General features: G+C 41.4%; 1 protein-coding gene across 22 annotated transcripts in view; it reads left to right on the forward strand.

Annotated features, from left to right (window-relative positions):
- CACNA1D (calcium voltage-gated channel subunit alpha1 D) overlaps positions 1–18,580 on the forward strand; it is a 185,439-nt gene extending 166,859 nt beyond the window's left edge. For 21 of the 22 annotated variants that reach the window (XM_053377807.1, XM_053377830.1, XM_053377808.1 and 18 more), the window contains 8 exons: positions 1,571–1,681; positions 3,967–4,358; positions 5,161–5,187; positions 6,254–6,403; positions 7,821–7,984; positions 11,487–11,608; positions 13,896–14,216; positions 16,392–18,580. In XM_053377807.1, the coding sequence (XP_053233782.1) occupies positions 1,571–1,681; positions 3,967–4,358; positions 5,161–5,187; positions 6,254–6,403; positions 7,821–7,984; positions 11,487–11,608; positions 13,896–14,216; positions 16,392–16,685 (1,581 nt within the window). In that variant the 3' untranslated portion in view covers positions 16,686–18,580. The other variant, XM_053377825.1, reaches the window with a different exon arrangement.
- The last annotated feature ends 1,474 nt before the right edge of the window (positions 18,581–20,054 follow it).

A 20,054-nucleotide genomic window follows, 5' to 3' on the forward strand; every position in this document is an offset into this window, starting at 1 on the left:
GGAGAGTGGTGGTAGGACAACAATGAGTGGTCAGAGGAAGAAAGAGGAGCAGACTGGCAGGAGGAGATGTCAGAAGCTGAAGAGGTAATGGGTTAGTGAGCAGGAACAGGCTGTGGCAGAGAGCAGTCCAGAAGCAGAGGGAGGATCAAGAAACAACGTGGAGGCAGGCTGATGAAGAAACCTGGAAAACTCTCCTTCCTGCTGTTACTTGCTTCCCTCCTCCCTGATCTCCCAGAAATGAAGAGGGCAGAGCAAGAGCAGGTGAATGAGCCTTAGGCTGCTGGGGAAGAAACCAGGAGAGGAGCCTTAAGAGAGTAGGGAAGGCAGGGACTTTCAGTCCTTGCAACTCTTGTCCTTGGGGCAAGAGTTGGAAAGAGTTGCTGTGATCACTAGGCCTGTACTGTTTTTTTTCCCCTAAAGATAAAAACAACAATGTGGTAGGTCAGTCTATGCAGCCACATGGCTTTCTTGGTACCAAGTGTGATATTGGGTTGCTTGATGGTGTGTTTGATCCTCTTTTGTTGTGCAAGAATAATACATTATGCTGGTTTTATCCATCCATCATTGCCTCATGCTCTTCCTTTTAAGATTATTGCAGATAATTCCTCCCCCAATCTTGTTAGGAAACTTCCAGGGATGCAAAACCTGTGGAAGGTTCTGTGGATCGTAGTCCAATCACTCACGTGAATTTTAGGACAAAGAGGCTCTAGATGTTTGCTTGTCAGCCTTTTGAAAGGATGAATATTTCCATCTGTGAACTACTTCTAGGCTGCATCAACAGAAGTATAGTGTCCAGATCAAGGGAAGTAGTAGTACCACTCTATTCTGCCTTAGTCGGGCTACACTTGGATACTGTGTCCAATTCTGGGCACCACAATTTAAGAAGGATGCTGACAAGCTGGAACGTGTGCAGACGAGGGCGGCCAAGATGATCAAGGGTCTGGAAACTAAGCTTTATGAGGAGTGCTTGAAGGAGCTGGGTATGTTTAGCCTAGAAAGAGGAAACGGGAGAGATATGATAGCCATCTTCAAATAACTTTAAGGGCTGTCACATGGAGGAGGGAGCATGTTGTTTTCTCCTGCTCTGGAGGGTAGGACTTCAGTACATATAGCTTCAAGCTCTTTCAAGACTGGCCTGATTCTGGTCTGTAGTACCAATATTTTATGAGTGTTGTGGTATAGTGTTTGTTGTGGCTCTCACACTAACATATGTGGTAGAGATTTTTGTCAATGCAGTTGGATTTCTTGGTATATTTACAAACCATGCAAACAATGCTTGGTCCCCAAGTCTGGTCATCACTTCGTAAAAATCTCTACCAGAAAGCAGGACCATGTGCTTGGAAGTATTTGCACATTCCTCGACTGCCAAAGGAGCAATGGCAGCAGCAGCAACACCAGTAAATATATAGGTTAAAGGGGCTTAGAAACCGATCTGAAGTCAACAAAAGCAAGCATGGTGCTAATTGGAGGATATAACAAAAACTTCACATCAGTCCCTTAACTGTGATGAATCGGAAAGAGAAAAGTTCATTATTTTTTAATGCACAATGATTATGTTTTACCCATTTAGGCGGGACTAAGGACGCTTCATGATATTGGACCTGAAATTCGGCGTGCTATATCCTGTGATTTGCAAGAAGATGAACCTGAGCAAAATCACCATGAGGAAGAAGTATATAAAGTAAATGGACATATAACAAATTGGTTGGCTCGAACTTGTGAAATTTACAAAATTATGCTGCCATCCTATACATGCTTGCTTTGAAGTCCTGTTGAATTCAGCAGGTTGTACTTCTGAGTAAACATATATAGACTGATAGTAAACATTTTTGTTCAACACTGCAATATTTTTTCAAGGGGTTCAGTGCATTCTCTTTATGCCTCAGTTGTTTTACTATAGACTGTCTTTATGTGAAGCAATTTGCAGTGCTTAATTTACTTACATTATGAGCAGGTAAGGTCTATGGAAGTCAGTGAAATTTCTCTCTGTAATATCTGGACAAGATGTGCTTATTGCACTACAGGAAACAGCCACACATCCAAGGCAGTGCAGAAAAAGTACATCAAAATGGGGGGGGGTCAAGAGGGCATTAATACTTTTAATAATCATGATTTTAAATTAAATTTTAAGTTATTTTCTATAGGCATGTCACCTGACATGAATTTCACATGAAGAGTTAGAATTAAACTATTTTTAATTTCAAAAACATAAGTTCTCTAGAACACATAAAACTGCCAAGTCAATAAAGTGATTGTAAATAAAAGCTGCTTGGTGACCTCCCATCTTTCAGTGGAATAAAGCAGGGCTGTAATAGCACAACTAGCAAACAGTTACCATATTTTTTGCTCTATAAGACTCACTTTTTCCCTCCTAAAAAGTAAAGGGAAATGTGTGTGCGTCTTATGGAGCGAATGCAGGCTGCACAGCTATCACAGAAGCCAGAACAGCAAGAGGGATTGCTGCTTTCACTGCGCAGCGATCCCTCTTGCTGTTCTGGCTTCTGAGATTCAGAATATTTTTTTTCTTGTTTTCCTCCTCCAAAAACTAGGTGCGTCTTGTGGTCTGGTGCATCTTACAGAGCAAAAAATACGGTAATTTTGGAAGTTAGATGTTCTCATACAACAAAGATCATTTCTATAGTTCAAATACGCAAGGGGTTTGGACTGCATTCCTCCCTGAAATGTCTGGCCAGGACCACTGTAGAATGATAACAGCATTTGCAATATCAACCGCAGAAATCTCCTATAGTAGTTGTTGTTTAGTCGTGTTTGACTCTTCATGACCCCATGGACCAGAGCATGCCAGGCACTCCTGTCTTCCACTGCCTCCCACAGTTTGGTCAAACACATGTTAGTAGCTTCGAGAACACTGTCCAACCATCTCGCCCTCTGTTGTCCCCTTCTCCTTGTGCCCTCAATCTTTCCCAACATCGAGGTCTTTTCTAGAGAGTCTTCTCATGAGGTGGCCCAAGTATTGGGGCCTTAGCTTCACGATCTGTCCTTCCAGTGAGCACTCAGGGCTGATTTCCTTAAGAATGGAGAGGTTTGATCTCCTAGTTACATGTTCTTTAAGCATGAAGGCTGTGTCCTGTTGTCTGTGAGTTTCCAATAGCATAGGAAGGCCTAGGAAGAAAGCTGGACTGATCAAAGATGGCTCCTGCCACTAACTTGAGTTTAGAGTTATTGACAGCAAGAATGGGGATTGTTAAGACTTTGGAGGCAGACACCTCACCAGATGTTTTCTTCTGCCAATTGTCATTGCTTCTGTCTTCCCTAGATTGAGCTCCAAGAGATACTGCTCCTATCTCCATCTTAGTCCTGAGTAGACTGCACCATCTGGGTTAGGTGTAAAAAGAATCATAGAATTGCATGCCATTCACTCTTTTCATAAGAAACTCTGAGCACTTTACTGTATGATGCGCCATCCATGCATATAGGTTGAGCTGCATGGATGGTCAACTTGATCCACAGCGTGGGCAGTTGCAGTGGAGCACAACTTGCTCTTCCAGCTGTATGAGAACAGAATCACAGAACTCTTGATACTATCTGCAACACCAAGATCGTTGTGGCATGGCTTTAAGTCATAGTTTTAACGGGCAGTTGAAATTTCAGGATATATGCTGTCTATAGTATAGTTCTAAATGCTATAATTTTTGATGACTTTATTTTGCTTGGCTATCAACTACAGACACTGTAGTCTGAGTATCTATGGCACAGTGCTTTTTAAAACACTCACTTATTGGCATTGCTTGCAGACTTTCAATGTAGCTGCATAATATAGATGCCATGATCATGGGCACCCCCATATCACTACAGAAGACCATGTATAAAACAACACATTATGACGGTGCAATAGCTTGACCTCAGGACAATGAATGTACGACATAATAGTATGCACATACACTGATGCAAGCTTGGTTTCAGCAATGTATTATATTAACTAACTGGTTAACTTGTATATTGCAGAGAAATGGTGCCCTGTTTGGAAATCATGTAAACCATGTTAGCAATGATACAAGGGATTCATTTCAGCAGATCAATACCACGCACCGTCCCCTGCATGTCCAAAGGCCTTCAATTCCATCTGCGGTTGAGACTACCGAGAAAAATGTGCCTCCTCCAGCAGGAAACTCCTTATTCCACAACCACCATAGTCATCATAGCCATCATAACCACAACTCTGTAGGGAAGCATGTTCCAAACTCAACAAATGCTAACCTCAATAATGCCAACATGTCCAAAGTGGCTAATGGAAGACACACAAGTGGTGGAAGTCATGAGTACATATCTGAAACTGGGCATCGTTCCCACTCCAGAAGTGATCGTCATGAGAAACGTAGAAGATCTGCCAATAGGAGGTAAATCTGAAATACGGTGTTTGGGTTCAGACCATTCTATATCCCAGTCACATTGCTGTACATAATGCTTATGAACTAATCAAATACAGTCATACCCCGGGTTACAGATGCTTCAGGTTGCGTTTTTTCGGGTTATGGACCTGTCAAAACCCGGAAGTACCAGAACAGGTTACTTCTGGGTTTCAGTGGTTGCGCATGCGCAGAAACGCTGAATTGCAACCTGCGCGTGCACAGACACGCCGCTGTGGGTTGCAAACGTGCATCCCGCACAGATCACGTTCGCAACCCAACCGTCCACTGTAGTGGGTTTGTGGTTTGTTTTTTTACAAAAAAGTGCATACCATTTTCAATCCTTCATTCCTTTCAGTCTTTGAATAAAAATTTGGCTGCTTTTTGACCACTTATCCTTGATTATCTCACTGGCCTGGATTCGTTTTATAGATTACTTGAAACTTGTATTTCAGTATATAGCCTGCATTTAGCTTTTTATTCAGCTACATGTTCTGATTTAGTTGGTTACCTGACCCAGCAAATCCCCGTGAGAACTACCTTACTGTGGTGACGAGAATCAGATCAATTCAACAGATACAAGCATTAATAGCATGTTCTGCTCTACAGTTCATTAAGTCAAGAACTAATTGCAAATTAGTGTTGCTCTTTTATTAAAGCAGTATATCTTAAAATATATTTCGGGGGTGGTTTGTTGTAGATAAATTTATTAAACAAGTACCTTATTATCACCAGTTCATGAATGCTAACTATACTTCTTTTCTCCTCCTACATTGTTTCCCCCCTTGGATAGATCTCGCTATTATGAAACTTACATTAGGTAAGTAAATACAGTGTGAAGCTCTTGGCAAAAGGGTATTGACATGCCCAGATACAACTGAGCATGCTTTTAAAAATAATTTCAGTCCATAGCAAAAACAACATGAGTTGTGATACTCACATTGGGGTAATTATAAACTGTGGGGCCCATAAGAATTTCTCAGAACATTATGGGCATCATGAGAAAGAATAATTATTAAGACTACTCCAGTTCATGAGTATTAAACTACTGTGGGTATCCAAATGTGTGGAAGGGGTAACAAGAATATGCATGCCAGGCATGCTTCCATGACACTGACATCTGCATCAGCCCCACTGTGGCTGCTGCATGTTCAGCGTCAGACTGAAGAGGGCCTGAAACTATTATTTGGGCATAACTTGAACCTTAAAAAGGAATGGGAAAGCAGAGAGCTGCATGCAACCCACAGCCCAATTTCATGCAGCTGGCAAGGGAAGAAAAATGAGGGAAAGGTGGTGGCAGAGGGGGAAGGGAGGGAGAGGGGATGTCCTTTGGTTCTGGTCCCACCCATCACTGGCTACAGCTCCACCCACTGCCAAGATGTAGCTCCTGACAGATTACCTTCCTTTCAACAGAAAAATAGTTTCTCTAGCCATGAAATACAGGAAAATACTAGAGACGTCCAGCTTATTCTTGAACCAAATGAAAATAAAGCTGTTGTCATAACCTTAAGTGTTTTATATTCCTAAAGTAAGATCATTGACACCCAAACTTTGTACAGTCAGACTTGCTTCGTCCTAACTAATAATAGTTTTTACTTCTCATGAATGCTATAATAAAAGCAACGAGAACTTCTTTTTACTTCGCTAAATTCTAAAACCATGTGTGTTATCTTTTAAGATGACATTAGAAAAGCATACCTGAAGCGAAAGTCCACAGTGATAGGCATTAGATCACATTTCTGCTACAATGATTTATGCATAGGTGTAAAGACAAGACAGCGATGTTTCCAAAGAAGGGAAATTTGTGAAAAGTGCAGCTACAATTTATGTCAACATTGTTCCTTCAAGAAATTAGGCCTTGCCAAACATCTATGTCCTATCTGTAGGTCAGAATCTGGAGATAGACATCTACCCACAATTTGCCGAGAAGATCATGAAATTCGAGATTATTATAATGATGATTGCTACTTGGATGATCAGGAATATTTTAGTGGTGAAGAATATTATGAAGAAGACAGTATGCTATCAGGAAGCAGGTAAGATTGCTAGTCTTTATTGAGAAAACAGTTTTGTATATACCTAAATCAATTACGAAGATAATTTTATGTTCTATATAGCAAAGAAAGAAAAACTATTTTAATGTGCTACTGGAGTTCTGTAATATACAGAGAGCCTACACAGATGCAAAAGACTTCCTATTTCAGAATTTACCCTGAACACACAAAGGGCCAAGAGGAGCCATATCACCTTGAGGCGGGGCTAGACATATGGCCACACAGCTTATTTGAATCTACATTGCTCCCTAATTTAAGTGAGCACATGAAGAGGCGACAGGAAGGCACACATCCAGGTCAAGGAAATACAGTTTAACAGAAAATACTAGGCAGGCAGAAGATTTGGGAGAAAGCATGAAATTGATTTTAATATTTGGGAATGGAGAATCTTGTAGTGGCAAGAAGATGAAGATGCTTGATACTAGAATGGCCACAAGATTGCAGGTCGGAAGATATAATAGGCACAGTAACTGGATTAGAGTACTGTTATCAGAACTATTGTGCTGTTTTTGTTTTCCTCAACATACTTCTGTGAGATCCTTTCATCTGTGTTTATGAGAAGACAATTCACCTAAAACAAAATTGGGCCACAGCTCTCATCATTCTTGATCATAAACAATGCTGCCTTGGTCTGATGAGTTACACTCCAACATCATCTGGGGATTTTCCATTCATGACCTACATTGGATTAAAGTTTTGTTAACTCCTAGTTCTAATTAAATGCAGGGCAAGGAGTTGGTTGCTGCAAAAAATAAAAAATAAAAATCAGTATTACCGGTATTTATCCTGTGATTAGCAAACCTCGTATCTTGACAGTGAGTCACATGTTATCCCAATATTGGATTAGCCTCTATATGGCATGATAAATCTGCAAGAAACACCTATAATTAGGGTCTGAGGAGCCACTGAATAAAAAGATGGTTACTTTTTATGAGCTAGAAATGCCTTGAGTAGTAATCATCATCATCATCATCATCATCATCATCATAATTTATTTATACCCCGCCCATCTGGCTGGGTTTCTCCAGCCACTCTGGGTGGCTTCCAACAAAAGATTAAAAATACATTAAAACATCAGTCATTTAAAACTTCCCTAAACAGGGCTGCCTTCAGATGTCTTCTAAATGTCAGATAGTTATTTATTTATTTGACATCTGATGGGAGGGCAGCTGGGCAGCAAATTGTTAGTTATGTAATTCATTGGTGTGTTTTTTTACTGCCTGGGATGGAGGGAAGGCAGCTGTGGCCGTTGAAGTACTATGATAATTTACAGTCCTTACATACTCTGCACTTTGATTTTTTTGGGGAAGGGCACTATTTGCTGCTTCAACTTGAGACAGCAAAATGTCCTGCGCTATTCCTGTATGACCTGCATTAATCATCTGTTTCTTTACCGCAGGTATACATATGACTATCCCAGTAGATATCACTGTAATGATTTGGACTTCGAACGGCCAAAGGGTTACCATCACCCACATGGTTTTTTTGAGGAAGATGACTCCCAGATGTGCTATGATTCAAAAAGATCTCCGAGGAGGCGGTTGCTACCTCCAACACCCACACGTGAGTACAACTGGGAAAGCTGGCTTCATTATATGGAGGTATGTTTGGTTTGCTACAGGACCTGTGGGTGTCTCTTGGCCCCATGGTATCAAAATTATTCTACTCACCATAAACAGTCAGAAACCAGAGGCAACTCATTCACAGAATAACACTGTTGCGATAGTTAACGAACAGAGAAAATAGTTGACCAACTATCGAATTTATTCTGGACACTTATTCCACCATCCAGTCCTTTAACTTGAAAACGGGTTGCTGAAGTTCTTTAACCGTCAGAATTAGAATTGATCCAGATTGATCTATACTTTCCAGATTAGCATTTGAAATCTACCCTCTGTTACCAAAACAGCATTCATTTATGGAGTTATTTTTTAACTGCCCTTCAACCCAACACTACAAGACAGGTTACATTTAGGACAATACCATCACATAAACATGCATAATTAACAAACCACAGAAAAGCAACACGAGCATAGAACAGATACAACTAGCAACACCATTTAAAGGGAGGACAAAAAAAATATCCTATTTCACTTCCAAAGGCCAGAGGAAACAGGTTTATCTTAAGCAAAAGATGCAAAGAGGGAGTTCCACAGTTTTGGGGACATCACAGAGAAGGCCCTGTTTAAAACTACTGGACCTGTGAGGTGGCAATACCAAGAGAACCACTTCTGCTAATCTCAATACTTGAGCTGGCATATATAGGAGGAGGCTATATTTGGAGTGTAGAACTAATGCAGACACCTTGAATTGGGCTCAGAAACAGATGAGCAACCAAGGCCACACAGGCCTCCACCGACAGCACTGCATCCAACAGTGCCCCCAGCTACACCATTGGTCATTCTCATCCAGAACAGGCTGCCTCACCACCTCCCGGGCTTGGGAACTTGGAACATGTAACATTCCTGTCTTGTCTGGTTTCACTTTCAGTCTCTTGGCTCACGTTCAGCCCATTACTGTATCCAGGCACTGGCCTAGCTACTGAAATGTCTCTCCTGATTCAGATGGTGCACAGAGAGCGCTATATGTTATCCACACATTGATGGCACCTCACTCCAAAACTCCTGATGACATTTCCAAGAGCATAGTTGTTAAAAAGAACATGTGGAACAAAATGGACCCCTCTGGGATGCCGTGCCATAGGTCAATCCCCCCAGTGGCAAGCAATAGCTTCAGTTGTGTTTTCTGAAACCAACCCTAAAGGTAGGGATGGAACTGCTGAAATACAGTGGTTAGTGCAGGAGAAGACCATGGTCTACAGTGGTCAAAATCCAAAGAGAAGTCAAGGAGAATGAACAGGGTTGCACTCTTTCCCAACAAAGGCCATCAACCAGCACAACAAAGGCAGTTATGGTACCATGACATACACTACCCAAAAACAGAACTTGAAGTCTAAAAATGCGAGCCTAAAGCTTAAGGCATTCTGTTGAAAATTGATACACCTTGTCAGGAAACCCTCCCCACCTAAGAGATAAAATTACGTGATCCAAAATAAACTTGTTACTGTAAAAAAAATAGTGTCATGTAACTTTTTGCTGTTTTGGACCCAGACTGCAACATGTAACCAGGCAACAGGATCACTTCCTTTGCTGTGTATTTGCTGTGAAGTTACAATGCCGTTAGGACACAGGTGGCGCTGTGAGTTAAACCACAGAGCCTAGGGCTTGCCGATCAGAAGGTTGGCAGTTCGAATCCCTGCGACGGGGTGAGCTCCCGTTGCTCGGTCCCTGCTCCTGCCAACCTAGCAGTTCGAAAGCACGTCAAATTGCAAGTAGATGAATAGGTACCACTCCAGCGGGAAGGTAAACAGCGTTTCCATGCGCTGCTCTGATTCACCAGAAATGACTTAGTCATGCTGACCACATGAGCCGGAAGCTGTGCGCTGGCTCCCTTGGCCAGTAAAGCGAGATGAGCGCCGCAACCCCAGAGTCGTCTGCGACTGGACCTAATGGTCAGGGGTCACTTTACCTTTACCACAATGCCATTTAGCTTCCCTTCGCTAGTTGTGAAATAGATTTGCAACAAACCAACAGAAACAATAGCTCAGTTAAATGTGATTCTGTTCTAAGGCTTAGTATTATAAGAATAAAGGTAAAGGTACCCCTGCCAGACTCTAGGGTTGTGCGCTCATCTCACTCTATAGGCCGGGAGCCAGCGCTGTCCGCAGACACTTCCGGGTCACGTGGCCAGCGTGACAAGCTGCATCTGGCGAGCCAGCGCAGCACACGGAACGCCATTTACCTTCCCGCTGGTAAGCGGTCCCTATTTATCTACTTGCACCCGGGGGTGCTTTCGAACTGCTAGGTTGGCAGGCGCTGGGACCGAACGACAGGAGTGCACCCCGCCGCGGGGATTCGAACCGCCGACCATGCGATCGGCAAGTCCTAGGCACTGAGGTTTTACCCACAGCGCCACCCGTGTCCCCTTATTATAAAAATAAGACACAACAAACCTCAGGGAAGTGATGAGAAAATACATTAAAAGGTGTGAGATAACAATTACTTGATACAACAAATAAGGATGCTCAGTAAACTCATCAACTGGAAGCAACCATAATGCTAAACCTTGGTTTAGAGTTACATGCAAACCAAGCCATAGATGAGGCCTGCATCTTTGTTTCTATCTTGTTTCTATCCTATCTGCCTCACCCTTGGGGTAACATAAACTAAGGTTCTATGCTGGAAGACTTAAGGTTGCTATGCACAAGAAGGAAACATTGTCAGATGCAACATGTGACAGGGACGATTTGAATTTTGAGATCACAAGGAAGTGAATTAGTGTTGTATTTGTTCCTGGAGAAGCAAACTTTCCCTTATATACACAGGCTTATAGTACTGATACAAATTAAATAAATACTACTGTTATTTCAGTGACTTACTTACCGGCACATGTCTTGTCCTTTTCACCCTCTCCGTTAACATAATTGCCATGGGCTTCTTGATTATGGATACCGGGGAAGGATGAAATTAACTCAAGGAAAAATCAGTTGTAAAGAAGGTTTCCTAAGTTATTTAATTCACACCCAGCATGATACATTATTTTACATCATGATTTTATATTGGTTATCTCAGCTGTGCGATCTAGGAGACTGTCTTGGGTTTCTGTCAACACTTTTGAGACATAATTGGCCTTTCAATATGTTTTCTTCAAAGTGTCAAAAAACAAAACAAAACCCCACACCATTAGAGCTGTGGTTTTTATTGAGTGTAATGTAATTTTGCATTATCACACTTCCCTCCTTGGGCCAGGCAGACTGCCTTGGAGAGTTATCAGAACTTTGGATTTTATGGATTATTAGCTTTTGCAGCCTGACGCTTCATAGATCAATCTGTCTATCCTAATGGTAATACCAGAAAATGACCTAATTGTAGCTAGCAATCAGTAAGTTACTCCTTAAGACAACCCAGAACTATTTGCCACCTTCCCTGCAATTGACTAGTAGTTGCTCCTCTTGAAACTGTCTCCAGAAAATAGTAATCACCAATTCAATCTTTTCATGTTTCAGCAAATCGCCGCTCTTCCTTTAATTTTGAATGCCTGCGCAGACAGAGCAGTCAGGATGAAATCCCACTATCCCCCACTTTTCACCACCGCACTGCTTTGCCCCTGCATTTAATGCAACAGCAGGTGAGTTAAAACACAGTGTTCACACTTTAGTTGCAGAATTCTATGTTTGATATGTTAATTTTATGCCACTTTTTTGGAATATGTCAATACTGGCAACACTCAGGGTGACGAAAGATAGGAATCCCTTTCCAAGTGTCCTGAATAGGGTTTAAGCAAACACGTGAAGAGAGAAGAGCCTGCCTGGGCATGCTAGCTCCACATCCGGTCCCTGTCACCTTCTGGGTGTTCCAAGACAACTGTTTGTGAGGAGGAAACCTCCTGTACTCATGGAGGCTCCTGTGCCTTTTGAAACTGGAAAAATCAAGGCTCCCCAGTGCATGTAGATAGTTGGGGCAGGCAATCTCTCTCAAACACATGGAGGTGTGATAGCAAGGATGGAGGGATGGTGGGAGGATGTTAGCTGCCTTAAGCCCCATTCTAAATGCCCAGCTAGGGATTTTGTAAGGTCACCAGCACGTTAAAACTCCTGAGAGCTCAGCTTTCTGGATCCTGAATTGGGGAGAGAAAAACGTGACTGCAGGGGAATGGGAAGGGTGCTCCTGTGCCTCTAGACTATTTCTCAGCAACTGTTTCTTCACCAAGTCCAGTCTCAGGAGGAAAAAATGGTCCTGGTGGGCAAGACAAAGAGCAATTTGGATCCTTAAAGGGTTTGGTAAGCAACTCATACTTCCCTGGTTAGTTACAAAGGGCCAAATTCAACTAAGTTGCTGTACCAGCAGAAGCCAACTAGCTCAGTGGGGCTCCCCCTCACCTTTCTTCCTCCTGCACCCTCCCCATATCCCAACCCCAGAATAGCATACAGAGGGAGGAGAGAGATCAGTCCATTTGGCAAGGAAAAACGCTTGTGCTAACAGAACAATCTCCTTAGCACGACATGGAATTCCTCCCTTACAACTTTTGCAAGTTACAATCAGCTATGTCTACGATCCTATTAATGCTTCTACTGAAGAATGGTGTATGTTGCATTTTGATGGGTTTTTCTGGGGCTGACATTAAACAGCAAAATCTGGCTTTATACATTTTCCCTTGTAACTAAGTCCCACTGATGTCTCATGGTGTACTTGCAAAGGTTGAGTAGCTTGGCAAAAAGTTCTGTATTTCAGAGACGGTAAACCTGTGACCAACCAGATGTTGTTGGACTCCATTAGCCCCCAGCCAGCATGGGCAATGTTCAAAGACAATGGGAGTTGCAGTTCAGCAACAACTGGAGAGTGACAGCTTCCCTATCCCTGATGTAATTATTTGTTTCTGCAAACACTCAGTAGAAGTTGCTGTAATTTATTAGGACACTGCACCCAGTGCATTTTTAATAATAATGCCTTTTCTTCCCCAATATTAGGTCACATTAAAGGCTCATCCAGACTTCCTTTTGTGCCACACAGATCTTCACTGCATCTGAGCCCTTTTTCTTTTAGCCCTGAAGCTTTCCCTATGAATCGGAACAAATGCAGATATACAGACAACCTGAATTCCCATTTGTTCTGATTCAGCATCAAATTTTCCTGGGGAAATGACAGGCCAAAAAAATGCTTGGAAACGTAGCTTTAAAGTGTGGAGCTACACTTGGAAAGTGTGGGGCCAAAGGTTAGTGTGGATGAGCCCCAAGTCTTGAATACTGGGTTCAGTTATGCCTATTTTGCACCACCCCATATTCAAAAATATGAACACTGGGTAACACTGCCAGGATCTGTTTCAGAGTTTCTTGCTGTCCAAAGTGCTTACACAGGATGGACCTCAGTCATGCAGCCAAAGAGTTACAGCACACTGGTTACTCCCTTAGCTGAGACTTGGGTGTCACAGTTCAGTGCACAGCTAGGCACATTAAGTCTCATCACAATCAGTGGAAGTTAAACACAATATAATTCTGGACTATGGCCAGTATTTTAACCCAGCACAACTTCAGGGTTGTTAAAAGTTTTCAATATATTTCCTAGCAACCCCAAAATGCAGTGAGCTTTAAGCCATCTTTCACATGTTTTGTTGAGAGAACAGAGAAGTAATAAATCAAAGTTCTATGCTCTCTCTCTCACGCACACACGCTCTCTCACGAACACCCCTCCTGTTTGTTTAACACATTCATTGTCCACCACGTTCATAAATGCAAATCATAAGTAAATTGAACAATGGCATGGTTCACTCTTCAATCTAAAAACAAACAAATGTCTGATTGAACACCTTAACTGGCTTGAGATGACAAGTGTGGCTACTGGCTGAAACTACTTTGCATGTGATCTGCTACTGCCTTCATAAATCTGTGAGTGTATTAGCTTTTAATTATCTTCTTCAGGTCATGGCTGTTGCAGGTCTGGATGCCACTAAAGCTCACCGGCATTCCCCCAGCCGTTCAACACGTTCCTGGGCCACACCACCAGCTACCCCACCTAATCGTGACCGTACTCCTTATTATACGCCTCTTATCCAAGTGGACCGAGCAGAATCAACGGAACATATGAACGGCAGCCTCCCGTCTTTGCATAGGAGCTCCTGGTACACAGATGATCCTGATATTGCCTATCGGACATTTACGCCAGCTAATTTGACTGTACCGAGCGACTTTAGGCATAAGCATAGTGACAAGCAGAGAAGTGCGGATAGTTTGGTAGAAGCGGTAAGTGCTTTGAGCTCCTGTTTTTAGCTGCATGGTGTTACTTAAGTCGTTTTAGAAAACAAAGGCTTACCTGCCATTACACATACTTAAATCGCTAGAGGCCACAAACAGCAGAGATAGCCCTGTTCCATCTACAACACATAAGGACACTTGAGAGATTTGCCAGCCATGATCACTAGCCCTGCAATAGGCTGTGAAGAGCAGGAAGAAGATCAAGGAGGTTGCTGCATTTCCAAGACAAACCAACAACAACTGATGTTTCAAAGGGCCCCAGATGGAATCCTAAAATCATAGAATCAGAGTTGGAAGGGAGCCCCAAGGGACATCTAGTCCAACCCCCTGCAATGCAGGAATCTCAACTAGAGCATACGTGACAGGTGGCCATCTGCTTAAAAACCTCCAAGGAAGGAGTGTGCACCACCTTCCGAGGAAGTCTTGACAGAATCAGATGAGATGCCTCAAATGATTTCAAAAGTTGTCTGGGAGCAGCCACAGCTTGCAGTGTCTACTTAAAAGGCTGGGTGGTGGGGCTGAGGAGGAATTCCCACTGTCTCTGCGTTTGGTAGTGATAGAGTTCAGAGCAGAAGACGGTTGAAGTATTGCTACTCCATGCCCCTCAAAATCTGAGGCTGATGGGAAGACACAGATGATGCAGCGGTGATGTTATCAGGTGCACGTTGCTAATTTGGTTACAGAAGCCTAATTTGGTTACAGAAGGCTCATTTGCTTACAGAAACATCCCAACATATTAAACAAAGAAACAGGTGGCTTTTTGTTTTGTTTTATGAGAAGGCTGTTTTATGAGTTTTGCCAGATAAGGAAGGAACACTGATACAGTAACAGCAGTGTTACTTAGGGCAAAGCAGCAAAGAGACAAGTGCAAGACCATATTCTGCCTTTTCACCCTGCAGTGACATATTCTTTATTATGGTAAAGGTAAAGGGACCCCTGACCATTAGGTCCATTTGTAGCCGATTCTGGGGTTATGGCATTCATCTCACTTTATTGGCCGAGGGAGCCGGATATTTTGTCTTTTTCTGTTAAATCAGAAGATTGTTTAGGATAGGCACTCCCTGATGCTTTGGGGGAGCATGTTCACTTCAGCTGTTACCTGTTCCCCATGGATGAGAACCCAAGGCAAAATGACTGAGGAATGGTTTAAGCCAAGGTGCAGAACCTCCACCCCCACGAAGCCATTTCTCCCACACCTTGTCCACCATCAAAAGTCACTTGTATAGTCAGCTGAAAATCCTATGTTGGCTGTTTCAAGCTACAAAAGGGGGGCATGCAGCCCTAAAGCAGCAGGATTTAACACCCTGCTCAGCTGACAACGGGGTGGGCGGGCGGGTGTGTTAAATCCTGCACAGCTTGGCAGGTTTCATACAAGCACCTTCCCGTTTCAGGAAGGGGCTTACATGGAATCCCTTGCTACAACAAAGGCTTTTTCCTCTGTTGTAAAAACGGATTCAGAAAATGATTTGCATCAGAATTCCCTGCAAAGATGAAGGGGGGAGATGTTCATTTTAGCAGCACTTTGCAAGGTACACCTGATGTCATTGTGATATCAGGTGATTCACAAATGAGTAGATCGCCCATCTGTCAGATTTGCCCCATGAGGACAGTCCCCAAAAGGATCTGGCCTGTGGAGACAAAACTATTTTCCCCACCCAATTCAAGCTATATCCTCCCTATATGCCATACTGTTTCATGTCAACTTTTGCCCCATTGTGTCTACAAAACAGGACAGAAGCTGAAAGCCGCCAATATTAACTAGGCAACATAGTTTGGTTGCATTCTTTATCAGTTTTACAGCAAGAATCATGTAAGATAGAGTGAGTTTGATTACAACTATGGACTCCAGAATTTCTCTGAAAACATTAGTGTATTCCAGGTGGCCCTCAGTCATGCATCATCCCAACTCCTCTCCTAGCTTCATCAGAATGTCACTTCCAAACTCAGCCACACACAGCTTATGGGGAAGGTCTTCTTTACACAGTTGTGGGACAATTCAATATCTAGGGAGTAGATTTTCAGAAGGCACTTGAAATAAAAATAATGCAACATGAAAAGGGTTGCACTCTCTAAAATGAATTAAAGTATTGAAGCTTTGTCGCTGTTTGCTTTTGATTTCTTATCCTAAGTGCCAAATTAATGTTTATAGTATTACTTTCTCAGGTACTTATATCTGAAGGATTAGGACGGTATGCAAAAGACCCGAAGTTTGTTTCTGCTACAAAACATGAGATTGCTGATGCTTGTGACATGACTATTGATGAAATGGAAAGTGCTGCGAGTAATCTTCTCAATGGGAACATTAGCAATGGAGCCAATGGTGACATGTTCCCCATTTTAAATAGACAAGATTATGAACTTCAAGACTTTGGTCCTGGCTATAGTGATGAAGAGCCAGATACTGGTAAATATGAAGAAGACTTAGCTGATGAAATGATATGCATTACAACCTTATAGTATTTAGCAAGAAAAAAAAAGTTTGATTTTAAATAAACAAAAGTGCCTCATAGTTCCAAGATGCTAGGCACTAGTTGGAATTAATAAGGAATCAAGTTTTGCACGAGTGATGATGTCACATTGCGAGGAAGCCATACTTTTATTTCTTCTTAAATATCTCCAGTGTGGTGAAACAGGATCAGAATGGCAGGATGTTGACAAGTCCTTTGCTATAGAATCCTGAGCTCATCAGTGAGTGAAGGTTGGTTATTAGACTGAAAGAGATTCTAACCAGCCTGTTTTCAGATGTTGAAGAAAAAGTTGAAAGATTGCTGCCTTTCAGTTTTGTGCTGCTGCCCTTCAGAGTGTAAAACTTTCTCAGCGGAAAAAGGTTTGGCACCAAAAAAGAAAGTCTGCATGAGAAGGATATGGTGATGAAAATCAAAAGTGTCATTACCTCTGATTATATGGCATATCAAATGTCCACTACATTCAACATATCCACTCAGATATTATTTTCAAATTTGCCTCCTTTTTTTTTTAGTATTTGTCTAATACAGTTTGTCAAACACTACCTACATGAGATTGTTATATTGGACTGATGCTAAAGAGCATTTCTCTCATATGTAACACCAGTTTACATAGCAAAATATCATTAAAGATAGTCTGTTTTATGACTGTCACATTAAGGGCAAAATATACTGGAATAATTGCATTTTTACCAATGCACTTGCAACCAGGTTAAAGTAGAGTTAGATAAGATAGTTTGTTAAAAATTATATAGCAGAAATTATTGTAAATAAATTGTAATCTACAAACATTTGTATTTGTAAAGAGATGTTCTATATTTTGTAATTATTGTACCGTAATTGAACTGCAGCAATATTTATGGAGCCTAATTATTGTAATTCTCCACAGAATTCTAGATAGAAGTATTTTTACTTGGATTGTATAGAGCTTTAGGATTAAATATTTAAATAGAGCCACCTCTTATTTCTTCATTGTAAAATGCTTTCGAGGTAAAGATTTGAGAAACTTGATGCTACAGAGATTTTATAAAATATTTTGGGCCTATAGGAGTCTCACTTTATTTAAAACATGGAAGATGACTATTTACAGTCTTATATTTGGAAAGTTAAGAGATTTGGAATTAACTGTTATCTTTTTTATTTGGAAACTTCTGATTTTTATTTATACTACAACTCCTGCAATAACAGGTAAATAAAAAGAAATTAATCGAATTAGGCTATGCCTAACAAGGTTTTCTTTTAACCTTGAAGTATATATATTTACAGATTAACTGACCAAGTATTTTACTTGGTGTAGAGAATTCTTATGAAGAAATAATTTAGCTGGTGGATGCAAAATGTTAACAAGTTACTCTGCTTGAAGTGGAATGTGTGATGAAGCAGTCATTTGCAGAACCAAAAGATTCCTAATATGTTGGGGAAATGGATGGCATGGTGGCCTCAACTTTTGTTGTTCTATGTGGACTGTTTCCAGGATTTATTTTTATGCAATCAAAGGAGGGCTTAGACATTTGTCCATGATGCAGTAAAATCCTGATATTGAGGCTAATGCAATTTTGGAGGCAGGTGAATATCAAAAATCTATTTTATTAACACGATAAATTGACTTGCTTTGCCAAGTAACCTTATCAGGGTTTATCTGTATTAACAAAATAGGTAGCAATTCAAATCACATTTTAAAAAGTGTGACCTATACAAACTATGTTAATATAACCATTTTGTACACAGTGGCAATTTGCTATGGATACCTTACAGACCTCTTCTTGAATCATTCTTTCAAATGCCAGGAGAGAATTTAAGGGTTTGTAAATTGTTTCTTGACCTACATCATTTTGTATGAAAAGAAATGCAAAATGTTCTTCGGAATAAAAATGTGTAATAATTTTATTATACCTGGGGCTCTTTTTACTAGCAGCTTCCTGAAGGTGGTTACCTCCTGACGTCATGGACACATAATCCATAGGTAAATAAGTACTTCTTGCACAAGCATCCCTATAATAAATGGGAGCTGTGCAATTTGCTTCAACAGAACAATCTCCCAGTAATTTATGAGCCATACAGAAATAGTAAAAAAGAAAAGGCTTTCACTTTCTCAAGTTGTTAGTAGTCTTTCCTGGGTTGATTTGCTTAGATAGAGGAGGAAACATTTGAGTTTTGCAATTACATGGAAAAAGAATGGAAGGGAAGAAGCTCTCAGCCTCGGCAAGACACTTTTCAGGGTCAGATAAGTACAAGTATCAGAAACCAATATAGTTGATCAGGTTGCTCTTTACATCCAGTCTCTGCCTTCCATCTCAACAAAACTACCGTAATTGAGAATGACTTTCTCAGACTAGTTCACACCTGTAGACTCTCTGTATCTGTTCATTCCACCATGCAGCACAGCATGGAAGCCAGCCTTGGGCTTATACCAGAGCTCTAAAATAAACAGTGTGTGTATGTGTGTGTGTTTACAAATATAAGCACCTTACATGAGTAGGCCTCAATCCATCTGCCAGGGAAAAATGGGGACAGATTATGCGAATGGGGCCTTTATGTAGAATCAGATTACAGGTTCAATTTAGGGTGGCAAAAGACCAGTAACTCCAGAACTTGTTTCTGTTCTCCATCACAAGCAGAATCCAAATAATGGCACATTTCATTTGGCTGGTAACTTGTTTGGAAAGTTCCTCGTTACTAAAGTTGTGTTGGCCATAAATATTAGGAGGAATGGAGATGCTACTTCCTAGACTCAGCAACCTTTGATGTCTCTATACCAGCCTTCTCCAACCTGGTTTTCTCCAGGTGTTGTTGACTCCCAACATCCATCAGCCCCAGCCAGTATGACCAATAGTCAGGAGGATGTGGGAGTTGTAGTCCAACTCGGTTGTGAAAGGCTGCCCTATACGCTATCTGATTTCAGTTGGATCGATTTAAATTAGTCATGCAACTTGACAAACAGCAGATTCAAAAATCCTCTACTGAATGACCAAATGTTTGCTCTATAATGAAAATTGCTATAAAATACAAGATGATTGAGAAGAACTTTGCACCTTGCACTGTAGAAATGATAATAATAATATAGAACAGTAATTCATGATAAATTACACAATGTAAGTAGATCCCTAGCAAAAATCCAGCAACTACGGTTTTCTAGCCTTGCCAGAGAAAATACATAAACTTATTGCCGCCTAGCACACAAGAGACCTCATTATGCCAGAGAAGGAAAGTCACACACACACACTGCCAATCCTGCTGAAAAACGAAAAACTACAAGCCCTTTTTGTTCCCACTCCTGCTGCCACTCCAGAGCCTACAGACTTCCAGGGCCCTTCACAGATGCCCAGCCCAAACTGCCCTCAATTTGCTATGCCCTTGCTGT

Source organism: Podarcis raffonei, chromosome 2 (assembly GCF_027172205.1).
Source record: "Podarcis raffonei isolate rPodRaf1 chromosome 2, rPodRaf1.pri, whole genome shotgun sequence".
Taxonomy (NCBI): domain Eukaryota; kingdom Metazoa; phylum Chordata; class Lepidosauria; order Squamata; family Lacertidae; genus Podarcis; species Podarcis raffonei.